Below are 17,055 nucleotides of genomic sequence, written 5' to 3' on the forward strand. Positions count from 1 at the left end.
CAATCAAACATCTTCCTTTGATTCTTTTATTTGTTCTATCCGCACATTTGTGACATGACAGAAGTAGCGAAGAAATAGTAAGGGTTGATAGTTACTGATATAAGGGTAGTATAAGGATTGCTTTTTTGGGTATCCCTCATTAATGTCGAGAAAGCAACAAGTAAAGGAGTTAACTAACCCTTCTCGAGCTCCGCTTTCTCTGGTTATTGCCATCCGATTGTTCGATGGCAATATCGGTTAACAGCAATAACTTGTGGATGAATATGAACGGGGCTTTTACATGGTACGCCTACATAACAGGTTACTTCTTTTTAAAATAGACACTCGGGATAACCCTGCTTCTATCTAAGGTTCGCTCAAGAATCTAATAATTCAATAAAAAAAAATATCTAAGAGAGAGAATTTTCTTGTATTTTCAGATATTTTTTGCCCTTGCAATACCATTGGACGATCCAATTACAACTTACTCAATGTCGGTTGCATTTTTCTTCGAAGCAAATTATAAGTTGCCGACTAAGGAAGACACAAACTTATTAGACGACGTCAAAGAGGAAGAAAATCCAAATGAAAGAAAAAAAAGGAAAAGGAGGAGCATAGATCGTAGCACGGTTTACTCAATGCTGGAATCAAAATTTAAATCGTTAGTATTATAAACGATTACTCCGTGTAATCTGGCGTTTAAAATACAGATTAAATAGGTCCTTTTGAGTAAGATAAGCTTTGGATAGTCTGTTATATTTCGTTCTCGCGATAAACCATCCTTACGAAGGAACACTAATTTTCTAAAGCATCCACTTAGGATGTAAATTTTGTTTTTATCATCAACCAGGATCGCAACTCTCGTATTCGTCGTTTTAACTTTCGACCGAGTTTAAACGATTAATCTCTTTCGCTTTAAAAGATTTCAACATTTATCCTCTTTGACAATTTATACTAAAAAAGTGTATATACATTTTTATGTATACACAGATAACATATTAGAGAGATTCGGCTGTTTAAAAATATTTTTAAATGAGCTTTTGTTTATTCTACGCGTGACTTACACTTGTCGATCTAGTCAATTCAATTCTAAGAATATTTAACAAATCTAATAAGATCATTATTATTTCCATTGTTAGAAAAAATGTTATATAACCATATTGACAATTGGAATGAAAAATCTTGTGAATACGCACGAGTAAGTTTTACAAGTTGTCCGTCCGGACGAAGTTGACGGAATATTGAAAGGAGTTTAATAAAGTTTTTACATTCCTCTTTTCATCTTCTTTTTCATAGAAATGACAAAGTCCTTTAATATCTCTGATACCGTCGACCTTTACGACGAAGATCTTGATTCGACTCACCACCAACTGATGATGTAACGTCACTATGCAAATTTCTCTTACTTGCCAAATTCAATTTAAATGTCTTGCATCTGTCGTGGAACAAGATAGGTTTCATACATACATGAATACACGCATACACGCATACACGCATACACGCATACGCGTATATGTATAGAAGCAGGGCTATGGGGTGAAGGGGAGGTTCATCAGGCGGCTAGTGTGCACGAATGTGTCGCTTCATCGGTAGGAGCCTTGTTAGGGAGATAGGACAGGGACTGCTTCGAATAGATTCTCGAAGAGTAACGTTAATCAATCTTCGAACTTGATAAGATGAATCGTCCTCGTTCTCGTAGAAGGGCCATTCCTGACTATCGACTATCCTGACGCAACCCTGACGAGAGAGTAATTAAATTTTATTCTCTATGATTTGATTCTATGTTTAACGATTGTCAAACAACATTGTCAATTTTATTTCGAGATAATTTCAAGCTTTCAAAGCTACGAGGAGGAACAATCTTATTTAGTTAATTTTTTTGTCACAGTAGAATTCAATTACATATACATTGTGTAGTGTATTTGTGTTCTGACACAGATGGATTCGTAAAAGGGACAAGCAAAAGTCATTTTTCATCCGAAATTTCCGTTTATATCCCTTTGACGTTAATTGTACCTACTATATCACAAGGGTCTCCTAAAGTGAATGTTCTATTTTCAATGAGAGTCATTTTATCGATCAACAACGACTAGACGTTTCATAGATTGTTACAGAAAATCTACTATTTGTCTATTAGTTTGGTTTTTTCAAGAAAAATATTCAACTAATTTTCTTCTTATATTAAGAGTTTTATAGTAAATCAAATAAAAGTATATAAATAAATAAAAGAAAAAACCGAAAAAGGGAGATAGAAGAAGTTTAGTTAGTAACTTACTACCATCTTTCCATCAAAAACATACTAACTCCGTTCGTATATCTTTCTCCCCAAACTTGATCCAATTTCCTCGTCATTCGTCAGTCGCAAATAGACATAACACGCAAACACACACACACAGAATGGAAATAAAAGTGAAGAATAAATGTTAGGAGTAAAGTAACATTCGTGTGTGTCAAGAGTTTTAATAGAAAAAGAAAAAGAAGTGGGGGAGGAGTTGAAAGTTTAAGGGCTTGAAGTCCGTAGTTATATGCATGCATTTCTACCCTCCTAGTTTGGAATTTTTCGAAGAAGACCGTTTACCATTTGTCTCTTCTTCGTACTATTCGCCATGTATCTCATAACATAGTTGAAGGAGAGAAACCGGATGATGGATCGTTCGTTGCGTGCCTTCAGGATCGGCTATCCAGCTCGACAGTGCCTCCTCAGATCTATATGCGAAACTACGAGACTGCCCTGGAAGCTCAATGCTGGTGTCCTTGGAGATATCTTACGAATCCTCTTCACGTGAGTGTGTATTAATGTGCTTTCACTGACATTATGGTTCCTTCCTTCGTTTATTCGTCTATGACGAAGAGTAATAGATGTACTTAAATCATTATCGTTAATTTAAACATACAAATATATATTTTTTGAAACTTGATTTGTCTGTCTTTTTCTAGACCATCCTCATCGCGTTTAGAAGTCGATCTTCACGAGGAATACGCCGATGCTGAGAAAGTCGATGGTATCAGGGAATGTTCTGAAATTTATTCCACCTGCAAGTATGGGATTTACGACTACATAACGCTCCCCTATCAGGATTTGTGAGAGTAGCAGCTTGCCCTCTCGCTCTCTCTCTCTTTTTTTTTTTTTTTTTTTTTTTTAGCCTCTAGCACTTTTGGTACGACGCTCTCGAAGCTCTAATGAAAACTCAGGAAAGTTTGCTAAATCGGAAAGACCTCGTTTTTCCAAGCACTTTCTTTCCTACTTTTCGTCGATGTCATTTTTCCCAGTTCTTATTGATAATAAACTCTGATAATAATAACAATAACAATAACAATAATAATAATAATAATAATAATAATAGTAATAATAATAATAATAATAATAATATAATAATTGAAATGTTATAACAATGAATTATTATCGTATATGTATCGTCCATTGTTGGTTCGATGAAATTTCTTTTCTCCCTGTACCTCTCTGCCCCTCTTTCTCGATCAAAGCCACGTATACATACGTGTCTATGATTTTAATCGAAGGATTTGTTCGCTGGCTCGTGATATCGCCGAGCTTTAATAACCGTGATTTCGATAGCAACGGGGAAATGAATTCGGCCGGTCGACAATGCAGAATATTTGCTGCGATAATCTAATCCAATATTCGTCCAATTGCGTGGACTGATTTAAAATCCATCAAGTAAGTTTTTTATCCATCGTATTTGGAATTGTGAAAAATATTTAACGAAAATTCACTCTTTTATTACTATAATCTCCCCGACTTTTCAAGCTTACAACAAGATAGAATAATAAAAGAAAATAATTGTCGCGTGGTATTTAAGTTTTCCCTTTGTTTTCCCTTTGTTTTCCCTTTGTTTTCCATCATTACATAGCCGAAATCAGGCCTTCCTTAGCACTCATGTCGGATGATCCCTTCTCCTGTTCACATATTCGTTTGAGGTTTTGCCGAGTTTCATACGAGGACTCCAATCAAGTCGAAGAGTCCCACGGGGCATTGCGGTTGATACTTCGAGCAGCTTCCATTACGTCCAACCAACTCGGCCTCGACAATATCTCCCGGCAATTCCTCATGTCTCGAAGTCGTAGGTCTAAAACAATTCGACCAACTCTAAGAGTTCATTGACAACAATAGTAATCAGTAAATCTTAATTACGATGAAATAATATTTGTTCTTTCTTTTATCCAAAATCCAGATGCATATTATTCAAATAAAAAAAAAAAAAAAGGAAAAAGAATATTATCTTTTTTTTTTTTTTAACAGTACGATCTATTTTCTCATTTTAAAGGAAGAAGAGTTTCTCGTAGAGTAAACGACGACAACGACAATGCGTCGTCGAGTTTCCTGGCCGCAGGCTCTTTTCTTTATTCATACGTTCCTGGCTCGAAAGCTTATACTCCCACGCGTATGCGGACACACACACACATGTAGAAGGGAAGAAACGAGCTCGTGCGCTTGCAAGTACACGAATGGGTAAGTTAACCGATACAATATAAAGGAGTAGAAAAGCGAGAAGGCTAAACCAAATTTACTTTTGACAATATGTATACGTATGTATATATCTAACTTTAATTTATACCACCGTGATATTATCAAAAAAAAAAAAAAAAAAAAAAAAAAAATGTACATATATATAAGAAGGAAAAGAAGAAGGAAACTTCAAACTTTTTTATTTTATGTATTTTATTAACAGACGTAATACGAGCATTTAAAATCATCGACGAAGCTATAAACAAAACTACGATCCTGCTGTATAATCCATGAGTTATGGGGTTAATTCGTTCATTTATGGTTTTAATGGAATTTCGTTCTCTTAGATTCTGGTTCGTTTCTCACGCGTAGTATTTTACGAATGAAAAAAAGAAAAGAAAAGAAAAGAAAAGAAAATAAAATGATGCTTTTTATTTGTCGGGATCGTTAATTCGTTCTTTTGTTAGCGTACAAATAATTCCATTGAATTTCGTAGATTGTTATTGGCATTTGAGAAACACTAAATTATACTATTCCTTTGTATTCCGTTAAAACGTAGTACTATTGTAGATCCAAAATTTACCATTTGTTTTCTTGTATTTTTTCTCCTTTCTAAATAAATTTCAAGCAATTGAAGATTATCATAAAAAAGATAAAAGAAGAAGAAAATGAACTCAAATGATGTCTTTCTCACATAAGTTTTAGGTGAATTTTCTTATCGCACGAATTTTGTTATTTTTACGTGTGTCTAACTAATTTATTGACATGTATGCAAATATATCTCGGAGAAAGTAAAAAAAATAAACAGGGTATCATCTTGACTATTAAAAATAATTTGATGACGGTTAAAAAGCAAACTTTCTCGGCTCCGACTATGATTTCATTAACGTGCAGGATAATGAAGGAGTTTGGGGAATACGTTTATAAAATCGGAAATGGGAGGTAAGATTTATCGTTAAAACGTGTTCCAACTGTACTAGTTATCGCTCTTTTTCACCTAATCAAATTATTATACCCGCTCGAGTTAATATAGGGGGAACAACTCTAAAGGAAAAGTTTCTTTATTATTTTAACCGATGGGTAGTTGTTAAGTCGATTTAATATTCAATTATTCATTTGAATAAATAATAATGAAATATGAAATAACGACTATTATAATGACTATTAATTATTAATATAAAATACATATTAAATAAACTTACGTGAAAATGACGTGAAATATATCACCGATGAGGCCGTTGTGATTTAAAGGATGTTCAGAATTTTCGCATATGGTCTTCAATAGGCATTCCCTTCCAAGATATCCAGAACTAAATCGTCGAGAGAGAGAGAGAGACAGAGAGAAAGAAGAAGACAAAAAAAAATGTAAAAAGGAAAAGGATAGAAGAAAAATAAGCGTTGAAAGAAAAATAAAGGTAAGTAGATAACGAGACGAAATTATTCTGACTCGTTGTTACTGTTTCCCAAGCTAAGTACTATTTACATTGGACTTGAACATACTCTAACTGCTGAGGATTTCGCATACGTAATTCGGGCCACGTTCGCACATACGTTATATCCCAGTAGCGTGTCGTCGTTTCCACAAATGAAGGAGCTTTCTCGTAAAACCGAAATCGAGATAGAAAAGAGAGAGAGAGAGAGAAAGAGGAAGCAAAAGATAGAAAGGAACGACTTTTGGTAGAGAAACTCTCCTGACGAACTTGCCGTTGCGAGTGCCGTTCACGAGTATGTGCACCGTAAATTCACTTCAATCCTCTGCTCCTTTCTCTCTTTCTCCCTTTCAACCCTGTGAAACGTCTTTTGAATTTGAATGGCTGGCTCACACGAGTTAAAGTCGATGAAAATCGGCCAAAGAGTAGAATCAAAAAATGATCATTTTTACTTTTGTTTTTTTTTATAATCGATCGATACTTATTTACAAGATGCGTTAATTATTCATTGTAAATTTAGTCGTGAAGAATTTTCTTTCTTTGTTGGAAATTTCCTAAGACAGAGTATACTCGTGGTGGTGGTGGTGGTTGAAAAGACTATGCACATGGCAGAAATTTCTCATTCGCGTCGTCCTAGTCGACTTCTCGAAAGTATTATAACGATAGGAGCTTACCTCTCGAATTTACTTTCGAGTACCCGGTAGATCGTGGTTCTGTCGATGCTTCTCTTCTTTATTTTTCTTATTTTTCTTCCTACTTCGGAAGCCGCCTTAGCAGACCAAGGTTCGAGGTACGACAAGTTGGAGGGTAAAGTGTAGCTAGCTTCGAAGAAATACGACAAGGAAATCGATTTCTGGGGATCTTCGAGTGGTACCGCGATAGCAAGGAAGATCTGAAAGGAATTAGATCTCTGTAATCGTTATAGACGTTATCAATCCCTCCTTCTTTTTCTTTTTCTTTTTCTTTTTCCTTCTTTTATTTTTCTCACTAAACGATCGATCCTCGATTTCTCCAGCTTGCGAGTACCTTGCCACTCGAGATTTCTCACAAATCGAAACGATTGTTTTCAATACGTTAATTTTCTTACGTTCTCCTAGATATTATACTTTTCATCCCTAATGAGATCATTTTTCAAATCTAAACTCAACAGTGATCAAGAATTTCATTCGAGCTAATAAAAGATCCGAGGTTCGATCAGCCAAACAATGAATTTTTATTCGATTTTATTGACTTTATTATCTTTGATAACGTTTATAATATTCATTATCGTTTTATTAAGAAATAAAGAATAATTAAATTATATTTTTCATTGTGAAATAATAATTAATTTTTTTTTTTTTTTCTTAGAAAAGTCAATTACAATTGTTTGAATGTCAACTAATGAACTTTATTATTCTCGATAATATGAAAATAAAAGTAATGAAAATTGTTCCATTTAACGAACGTCGAATTTTTTGCGATCGTATATGGTAGATGACATGTCGGTAACTTACACCCATCGAACTAGCTTCTGGAAATGACAAGCTCCTGATAGGTCGATGAAGAGTTTCGGCTATCTCCGAGTTCGACGACTTGGACGACGAACATGTTAACAACAGATTAAACGTGAGACATCTGCGAATAAACGAGTTTTGTCAATTTCCAAGTAGAAAGAATCATTACAAAAATTCCTATTATTTTGATAGAAATAGTCAAATAAATGTTCGACGCCGGTTTGAAAATGCGTCCAATGTTAGTCGTGCGAAACTCACAAAATGCGTATCACCGGTAACCACATGTTGAAAGAGGATGATCGCCACAATGCTCGTTCTTCTTCGTACATTCTTCTCTTTCTCTGTCTATGTGTGTGTGTGTGTGTGTGTGTGTGTGTGAACAAGCAGTACTATTAATTGTGCGTGTAAAGGAAACCAGAGTCCGTTTTTGAGGAACAACTAACTCGTTTTAAACTCCTGTAACGTCTTCCTTCAACTTACTTGCGTACGAAAACGAAGTAGTTATCTTTGCGAGTTCGTTCTAGTCGACTGTCTTTCTCTTTCTCTTTCTCTTTCTGTTTCTTTCTTTGGGTGTTGGTGGGTACAGTTAGACAAAGCAAATACTCGGAGCGAACGAGAAATGCTTTACGTAATAATCTCTACGTCCCCTTATTCGTCTCTGTGTAACGTAAGAATTTTGAGCGACAAGTCCAATTCTTTCCCTAAGAACTTTATTATTTTTTCCTCCTCTTTGAATAAATTCTTTCTTCTCTTTTTTTTTTTTTTTTTCTTTTTTAACAATTTAATATAACTATATTTTCAATTACTTTTTTTTTCTGTTTCTTTCTCCATTTTTACAAATTATTATTATCTTTTTCATTATTTTATTCTTATCGCTTTTAATCTTTTTTTCCTAAATGTAAATTTAATTATTTTTTCTTTCCAATTATTATTCCTTTTGTGTACCTTTCTTCTTCGTAGAATTTGTTATTATATTTTTCTTTATCTTCATTGATCGTTCTTCAAGACCAGTTTCATTTTATTCTATTCCTTAATATCCCATTTCTTCGGGTCTTGTGGATTAAAGATCAAACAAAACGATGAGAATATTTTACATCCGGTTCCTCTTTCTCATTTCCGGTTGCACCGGAATTTCTCGATCGGAAACAAAGGAGTACGAGAAAACTAGGAATTTTCTAAGAGAGAAGAGGCATCTCCTCTTTCCCGATCCGAAGGAGAGCGAAACTAAAGTACAGGTTCGTCTTCTTTCAATCTCTACAAATGTTATATTTCGTATCGTTCCTTTTTTTTCTTTTCTGTTACTTTCATTAATTACCATTTCAATTATTCTTACAATGTTTACTTTATCATGAAAAAAATCGTAGAGAAGGTCAGCACACATTTTCTTTTTCCTAGAAGGGCTATTTCGTCATATACGTACACGTCAACACAAATTTTTACTTGTCTTTCTTTATTTTTTATTTATTTATTTTGTTGTTGTTGTTGTTGCTTTGTGATTTACAAGTCCGCTTGTTTGACTTCGCTCGTTGCCGAATTCATAATCGCTAGAGTAAAGAATAAGTATATATGGTGGCAGTAGCAGATGTGGAGACAAAAGTAATTAAAACTCCTACGAAAGCTAAACGTTTCTCTCTCTATCTCTTTCTATTTAATATCAAAGTTAATGAATCGCATCGAGAATATGTCGGATTATTTTCTGTTGTTTTAAATAAATATTACCTGAATAATACAATAATCAAACATTATTTGAATAAGTTATTAGTCAAATTTAAAAAAAAAAAAAAAAAAAAAAAAAAACAAACAAGAGAGAGGAAAAAAATCCAAAGCAACCAACGAACAAAAGAATTGAGTTCGATCGTTCGCTAATGGATTTCTGATTTTGGAAAAAGGTGCTTTTTGGTCTTGGTCTTCCAATGGAGGAGGATATATCTATGACTCTTGGTTACGTGTTGAAGTGTAATTACAATCTACCATACAATTCGTCGGATTTCACAAGAGCTCACGCACGATTTAAAAAGTTCACCGACAACGTTCTACCGCAGGGTGAAAAACCGGAGCACCGAGGTAAAAACTAAGAGCGAGAGAGAGAGAGAGAGAGAAAGAAAGGGATGAGAGTGGTTTGGAGGTGTAGGGAACGAAAAATAAGCAACCACGAGCTCGAGCGCTCATATATAAATCAGGCCACTTCAGTGAGATTATTCACCCTTTTAATTTTCCTTTCTTGTATTCTCCAAATATGTATGGAGTTATATCTCATATGAAGCCCATTTTGCAATTGATTTGTTCTTTTTTTAAATAAAATATGTAATGAAAAAATTAACATAATTTTGATCATAGTTATCTCCTCCACAAACTTTCTCTTTCTCTCTCTCTCTCTCTCTCTCTCTCTCTCTCTTTCACACTTGTTAGTCAAGCTTGCAAGTTAACAAGCTGCTTATTTGTATTTTTCTACGTGTATGTTGTTTTTTTCCTCCCCCTTGTGGCAATATAGGTTTGAGTCGTTGGACTTTCTACAGAATGTTGGAATCAGCTATGGAAAGGTTTGGATCCGGTAAGGCTTGTTTACTTCGGGCCGTTTGCGAATCAGCATCGAATCCCTTTGAGAAAGAACGCGGACTCCTAGGGGAACTTTTGCACGTCCTTCTTACACCTTCGACAACATTTGAAGAATACGAAATTTACTCGGATCGCGAATACTTCGCGGCAGAAGCTATCGGCCAAAATTCCAATGGGAAATGTGGATACTTTTATACCGAGTGCCAATACAATCCGTTAGATTATTTTACAACCATTGGGTGAAATGTTCGTACGTGAACGTCCCTGATTGCGAGAGACAAAACTTCTTGCATTTAAGTGTCTCGACCCCCTCCCCCAGTTCTTTTTATTTTCTTACATTTTTATATCTGCTCTCTATGCGAATGATCATTTATCATTATCATTATATTTATCGAGAAAAATTCATATTTAGCAGTATTTAACAGTATTTAGCAGTATTTGCATCGTCAAATAGTTAAATATATAATTTCATTATTTCCTATATGTACTGATATTCTAACAACACAATTTGACGATTGATAGTAAATCAATTAGAAGCGATCAGTTGGTGAGTTCATTGAAAGTCATTTAATCCTTCCTAGTGTAGACTAATATGCTTAATTAAGACTAATAATTCTATGTAACATAGTTCGAATATCGACGCTTTATCGAATGAACGTTACTACAAATTGAAAATAATGTTATTAAATAGGAAATGTATGCGTGAGTGTACACGTGAGTGTATTCGTGAATATAACTTGTCCTTTATTTCAAATGGTTAACAGGGTGCAATAGATTATTTGATTCCAATTGGATCATGAAAACGTTTGTCAGGCCAATAAAATACCAAAATCAAGAGAGAAAGAGAGATTAAATAAAAGCTTTGAAATGTTCGTCACCAAATGTGAATTCAATATATTTGAATATTTGATCTATTCTTATATCAGTCATAACTGCACAGAAGCTATCAAATAATTACAATAAAATAAACGTTCGACACTTCCAAGGTCTCCTCTACCAAGGTTACGTAGTAACGTACCTCGTATTCGTCTTCTTTCCCCTTCAACGAGATAACATGAACGAAAATGAGGCGTATAAGCAATATACGAGAAGTGTTGTATGCAATAATTGTATTAGAGTTTGTTCAAAGTTGTATTTTTATCTAAAAACAGTCTTACAGCCTGTTCGCGTATTAAAGTTAGTGCATCAGTGCATCAGTGCATCAGTGAAGATTTAAAATTGTTTGTTTCAACTGACAACACTTGTGTGTAAGGCAGTTGTTAAATTAGTTGTAGAATACGTGATCGGCCAAGTTAAAACCAAACGCGAATTAGAGTCAGTGTTGTTCGTCGTATAATCAAATTTCATCAGTTTCGCGATAAGAAACTCATCTATAGTTTCTTATTTTTGTTAATAACTCGTCTTTAGATTCACTCGAGCCCATGGTACCACTGGACTTCATTTCATTTTTATTTACGTTTTTTTCTATCTTCATTCAACATAGAATTCAAATATAGAAGGAAAGAAGAAAAAAATGAAAAGATATACTCGGTGATCTGCGAAATATAGAGATAGGGTAACGACAAGACGCGTTTACCAAAAGGTGATTACGGAAAAAGCGAAACTTCTTTTCCCTATGGGATCTCTACGAATACATGAGAAAAAGGAAAAGAAGAAAACGAAAAGGAGTTTCGAGTCAGATCGTTTCGAGTTCGCGATAGGAGAAATACGATTTACTTGCGAGATTCCAAGTGTTGAACACTCGACTAGCATGGAATCGTTTTACGATGTAATAGTTTACTTTTATTCCGTGTTCAAGGAAATGAACAAAAAACAAAAAAAACAACAAATCTTAAGAATATATACTTTTTTTTTTTTATTTTATTTTATTTTATATAAAGTATAGTTGATTCGTGTTAACTTAAATATCTAAAGTTTGTACATTTGTTGCGTTTCAGCAAAGGTGTCGCACTCTTTCTTTTTTATTTCACCCATAGATTAACGCTATGTCACGATGAATTATGTATGTACATTATATTTACAGGTACTTCATAAAGTAATTTTTATTTACAAAATACTTGCTCAGATTTAAAGTTAAAAAAAGAGAAAGAGAAAGAGGGAGAGGGAGAGGGAGAGAGATAGTTTCTTTTGTGTTGAACGATTCATCCCATAGAAATGCGTTAAAGCCAGACAACTAAAGGGAAGGGAGGAGGAGGAGGATGAGGGGGGGGGGGAAATGGGCGAGTAAAGAAGGTTGAGAAAAAATATCAGCTTTAACAAGACGATCCGAACAGAGAAGGAAGTTTCGGAGATTGCGAAACGAACAGGTGGAAGACGAAGCACCGCGTTTGCATACTTGGCAATTTCTCTGTACCATCTTTTACAAAGTTTTCCTTATAAATTATGCAGAAGGGGCTCTCGCGTTTTACGAGAAGTCCCTTCTTTTCCTGTTCGATGTTAGCGCGATAGGCACCAAGTTTTCTTTTCTTCTTCGACTTGTGGTCGGTAGAAGAAAAAAAAAAAAAAAGAAAAAAAACAAGAGAGAAAGAAGAAAGATCGAAGGATTTTACATGATTTTTTTTTCGTCTCCAGTTGGAAACATTCTTTCATGAAAAAGTCTTTCCTTCTGACACTAATATCGAATAATATTTTGTCAAAAAAAGAACACACACACACACACACACACAGGAATATTAAACGAATAAACGAGCACATGCACATGTGCTCGCCAAAAACTAGAATCTGTCTATCCGTCTATCTGTTACTCTCATCCAAGTTTGGTGAAGTAGAATTTAGGTCAACGATGCGCGACAAGCCGCACGATTCAATTATCCGAATGCAGATATTATTCTATTGAGGTTTCTGCATCGGCAAAATTTTCCTACCAATCCGTAATGCAAACATGGATCTATCACCCGACAGGACATCGCTCTTAGTCTCTTGTCTCTTGATATCTCATAGCATATATTGCATACGATCCTAATATTTTCTTTCGTGTTGAAAAGGAAGAAAATTGGATCGTCAGAGTAGAGAACGAAAAAAATAACATAAATATCTATTATTATGGTTTAATAATATTCATTTTTATTTGATTTTTTATTTTCGAGTATGGAAAAGAGTAGAATAAGAAATAATAAATAGTATGCTTTGTGTAGGAATAAAAAAACACGGAAGAATGAAAGAGAGATCGATTGTTCAAAAAACCGTGAAATTGTTTATCGCCTAAATATTCTTCTTTTTATTTTTATTATTATTATTATTATAATAACATTTTGTTGTTCGTATTTATTTATTTTTTGTTCAAGTGTTACTTTTGTAGTATCGCAGAGATGAGGGATGCTCGTATAGGATAGGATTAATGGCAAGAACGTCGAGGCAAAACAGTTTTTTATGGGTGTTCGTCGTCGGCTAGTTCGGTGAATTTATGTAGGTCGGACCAGCTCGTTCATAAAGAATGCGCAGCTTGAATATGGGCCATTGAACTCAGAGACAGCTTTTTGCTGCAGGTTTCTACCTAAACGTGATCCACGTATTATCCAAGATATTATATAGGTCAGAGTACGTCATTGTCAATACGATTTACATAGATAAATAAATAGATAGATAGACACGCTTTAGATGCACTCTATCGTTGTTGTGTGTGGAAATTTGATAAAATTCGATAAAATTCGATAAAATTCGATAAAATTCGATAAAATATAATTCACATTTTGAATAGCCTTGAATATTCATACAACATAATACGATCTAACGTGTTAGTAATGTATATTAATCATTTAGAGGTTTATTTCCTTCGAGTAGGTGAGTCAATAATTTATATTCTGGATTTTAAGATACTTTGGAGTAACGTTTTTAAGGATGAAAAAAAGTGAATGGGGATGGATCGTTTAATATTAATCTTGCTTCTTTAAACTGGATAGAAATAAAATAATACCAATATAAATCTAAGCATAAAAAACCGTAAATCTATTTGAATAATATCACGTATTATTTTGAGTACATTGAATGAACAAAAGAAAAATATAACGAAATTTTGACAAATTTTATTTGAAACGAGTTACACGTAGTAATATGCATTTGAAAATCAAATCAAATGCTATAGGAATGCAAGCACATTTGGTTGCTTGCTTGCTTGCTTGCTTGCTTACTTGTGTCGGTTATTATTAATGACATTTTACGTGACACGTCGTCAGTGGCCGATTAGGCATCGAATCGATTTTAATACCAGTTCGTATAACTTTAATGTCATTTGATATCGATATCGACGAGCTGCCAGTTCACTGTTATATATACGAGTACATTCATACATAACATCGTATATACCCATACACATAGAATAATCGATAGAGAGACTCGAGAACAGTGGTGGTTTATCCTATCGGTTGCTCGTTGAACGATCTCGTCTCTCGACAAAGACGGTTCATTAGCCGTTTAACCCCCACGGTCGCTGGACTAAATGCCGTTATTAGCGAGTACAATTTTACGAGGATAACTTCAAGCTTTTCTTATTATTTTCTTCAGTCTCACCGACGCGTTCAGACCGACTCAGAGAAAATGCGATCTTTATTTCAATCATTTTCTTTCACAACAGTTTTATCTATTTGTCATACCCTTTTTATTTTCTATCATTCCTCCAATTGTCAACAAGACAAAAGATCTTTAGTTTATCCACCACCTGGTTCCTATGCACCGACTAAAGTTCAGGTATTATTTTATTAATCATAAGTTGATTAATTGATTTTCTTCAGGTAGTTCGAATTTTGTTCTTCTATTTTTTTATTCTTTTATATTTGTCACATCGCATTTTTTTTTTTTTTTTTTTTTTATCATAAAACAAGCCTTCTTTTTTCTCCTAGCAGCAGCAGCAGCAGCAGCAGCAGCAGCAGTCTAGTAAACTCGAATACAAACGTGATAAACGATCGATGACACCTGCTCATGTTTGAAAACCGTTTCAGCTAATCCTCGGGCTCGGTTTACCCATGGAGGTCGACGTAAGCATGATTATCGGATATGTGATGAAATTTAATTACGTCCTGCCCTATAACTCCTCCTACTTGACGGATCCATTCGTACGATATGACAGATCGATCGACCATGACGATTCCGTCAAGGAAAGGAACAATGAATTTGTCAGATCAACGTCGAATATTCTTCGTAAGCTTACATCCAAATCTTATATATTTTCTTCTTAAGTCGTTATTTCAATTATCGAATTAGTTTATCATTTTAAACTACTCGGATGAAAAAACGAAAGTACTATTACGAATATTTATTTGATTCTTCGTAAGATATATTCTTTATATTCATATATTTGATATATTTGTTATCGATCAAATCGAGTTGGACTTCTTACGTATCATGCATTATTTATTAAAGCTAAGAACATTGCGGTAATAGAGATTGCCGTTTCGCTTTGGAAATTTTACTTACTTTAATCCCTGTCCCCGCTTTGAAATCCGACCGGGGTATCCAAGAGGATCGGGATGGGAAAGTGAAAGAAAGAGAACAAATCTTACGGATATAGTTTCTCTGTGTGTGTGTGTGTGTGTGTGTGGATACGTGTATAAATGGCTAAGTAAGGAAGTATGTGTGTGGATGAGAGAAAGAATAAGAGATAAATAGAAAGAGAAAGATAGAAGACTTAGTGCTCGAGGGATAAGACGAAGATTCTCTTCCTTTACATATTAATAAGGCCACTTTTGTTGCATATACCTTACTACCCCTCAGAACGTATCAGGCTCGTATCACAATGGACGAAAGCCTTTCCTCATCCTCGTTTTCTTCTTCTACTTCTTCTTCTACTTCTTCTTCTACTTCTTTCTCCTTCTTTTGTGAAAGAATACGCTTCCTTTAGAATCCTATTTTTCCGGCTTATTTTCTTTTTCTAACTCTCTTTTCCGAGCCTTCTCTATTTCATTGTTATCCATCTTCCATTCGGTTAGAGTCAACGGATACTACAACATCCAGGTGGGAACTATACGAGATCCTACAATCGATCTTACCAAATTCCAGTTATGGTAAGGCCTGTCTTTTGAGAATGATTTGCGATGTTGCTGATGTACCATTTAATCAAATTTATGGATTAGCTGGACAACTTTTCCATTTATTATTAACGTGAGTATTATTTCCATTTTTTTCCATTTATTTTTTTATTGTCATTTAATTAGTTAATTTAATTACTCTTTTATTATTTATCCTCATTTTCGAGCTTCCCAAATCTGTTATCAAATATCATCATCATCATCGTCATTTCGTTTTCCGATCGAAATCAATTGGATTATTTCTAACAGTAGAGACTTGTAACGACATTGATGACGTTGATGTTGTTCATTGGATTAATTTCACAACGCGTTCCGTACGTGACAAATCATTGCAGCTGTTCATTGGTTGAAAATATTCGTAGAAAGAGAGAGCTTTGTTTGTCCAAATAAACGAAACGTGCATTGGTGTAGAGTATTGCGCCAAAGATAATTATTTCTTGACTTTACTTTCGATCGATTAGTCTCTTGATACTCGTATTTCATAGTTTTACTCATGTTCTTCAGTTCAAATCGTTCATATTTATGTTAAATAAAATGAATCATTAATTAGGATATCATAAAGAATTTTCGGTCATATTTTATTAGGCGTAGCAATGAATTTGGTGCATGAAATTTGCTATCCTATATTATAGAATAAAGATGGAAGGGGGGATGGATATTCTCTTTTGTATTTTGTTGCAGACCCTCAACAACGTCGGATACGTTTAGATCGTACGCTGATCAGGAATATCACGGTGCGGAATTGGCAGGTCGACAAAATCCCGGCCGGTGTCAGAGTATATTTCCCGAATGTCCGGAAAGTCTGCTCGAATACTTTAGCGAGATTCGAGAATAATTTATCGCTTAAAAGTTGTCGTTTCGAAGTATGCATCGCTGTTATATATTATTTGCATCGTACGTACGTTCAAAATAGTTCGTCTTTCGGACCACGATTAATAAAGTTAACTCGAATCTCGACAAATTAACGAATACTCGTCAGAAAAACATTTCTAAGTGTAACCAATTATTTGTATATTTAATCTCATCGATTTCAAGATTTCTTATTTCTATAAAAATGCGCTCAATTTGTATCCTATATAATAAAGAATATTACAAAGTCGATAAATTTCGAG

At 34.4% G+C, this 17,055-nt stretch overlaps 4 protein-coding genes across 6 annotated transcripts in view; 3 read left to right on the forward strand and 1 right to left on the reverse strand.

Moving 5' to 3' along the window:
* LOC107069730 (uncharacterized) overlaps window positions 1–3,387 on the forward strand; it is a 17,462-nt gene extending 14,075 nt beyond the window's left edge. For all 3 annotated transcript variants that reach the window (XM_015327275.2, XM_015327276.2, XM_089172792.1), the window contains exons 3-5: window positions 420–640; window positions 2,651–2,761; window positions 2,917–3,387. In XM_015327275.2, the coding sequence (XP_015182761.2) occupies window positions 420–640; window positions 2,651–2,761; window positions 2,917–3,064 (480 nt within the window). In that variant the 3' untranslated portion in view covers window positions 3,065–3,387. The remainder of the gene's footprint in view (window positions 1–419; window positions 641–2,650; window positions 2,762–2,916) is intronic.
* Window positions 3,388–3,924: 537 nt separating this feature from the next.
* On the reverse strand, window positions 3,925–7,696 carry LOC149032495 (uncharacterized). Its single transcript, XM_089172760.1, has 5 exons — window positions 7,626–7,696; window positions 7,368–7,506; window positions 6,549–6,766; window positions 5,647–5,754; window positions 3,925–4,064 (listed from the first exon to the last, which is right to left on the reverse strand). Exons 1-5 carry the CDS (start codon window positions 7,694–7,696, stop codon window positions 3,929–3,931), a joined length of 672 nt encoding a protein of 223 aa, XP_089028886.1. The 3' UTR covers window positions 3,925–3,928.
* Window positions 7,302–12,082, forward strand: LOC107069680 (uncharacterized). Its single transcript, XM_015327183.2, has 3 exons — window positions 7,302–8,602; window positions 9,257–9,431; window positions 9,859–12,082. The coding sequence occupies exons 1-3, from the start codon at window positions 8,447–8,449 to the stop codon at window positions 10,164–10,166; spliced, it is 639 nt and encodes a 212-aa protein (XP_015182669.2). The 5' UTR covers window positions 7,302–8,446; the 3' UTR covers window positions 10,167–12,082.
* Window positions 12,083–12,143: 61 nt separating this feature from the next.
* LOC107069744 (uncharacterized) lies at window positions 12,144–17,055 on the forward strand. The gene is made up of 3 exons (XM_015327299.2): window positions 12,144–15,056; window positions 15,845–16,016; window positions 16,625–17,055. The coding sequence occupies exons 1-3, from the start codon at window positions 14,882–14,884 to the stop codon at window positions 16,776–16,778; spliced, it is 501 nt and encodes a 166-aa protein (XP_015182785.2). The 5' UTR covers window positions 12,144–14,881; the 3' UTR covers window positions 16,779–17,055.

The sequence above is a fragment of the Polistes dominula genome, unplaced genomic scaffold (assembly GCF_049000335.1).
Source record: "Polistes dominula isolate Pdom_NZ unplaced genomic scaffold, Pdom_raw_medaka contig_23, whole genome shotgun sequence".
NCBI classification, from domain to species: Eukaryota; Metazoa; Arthropoda; class Insecta; order Hymenoptera; family Vespidae; genus Polistes; species Polistes dominula.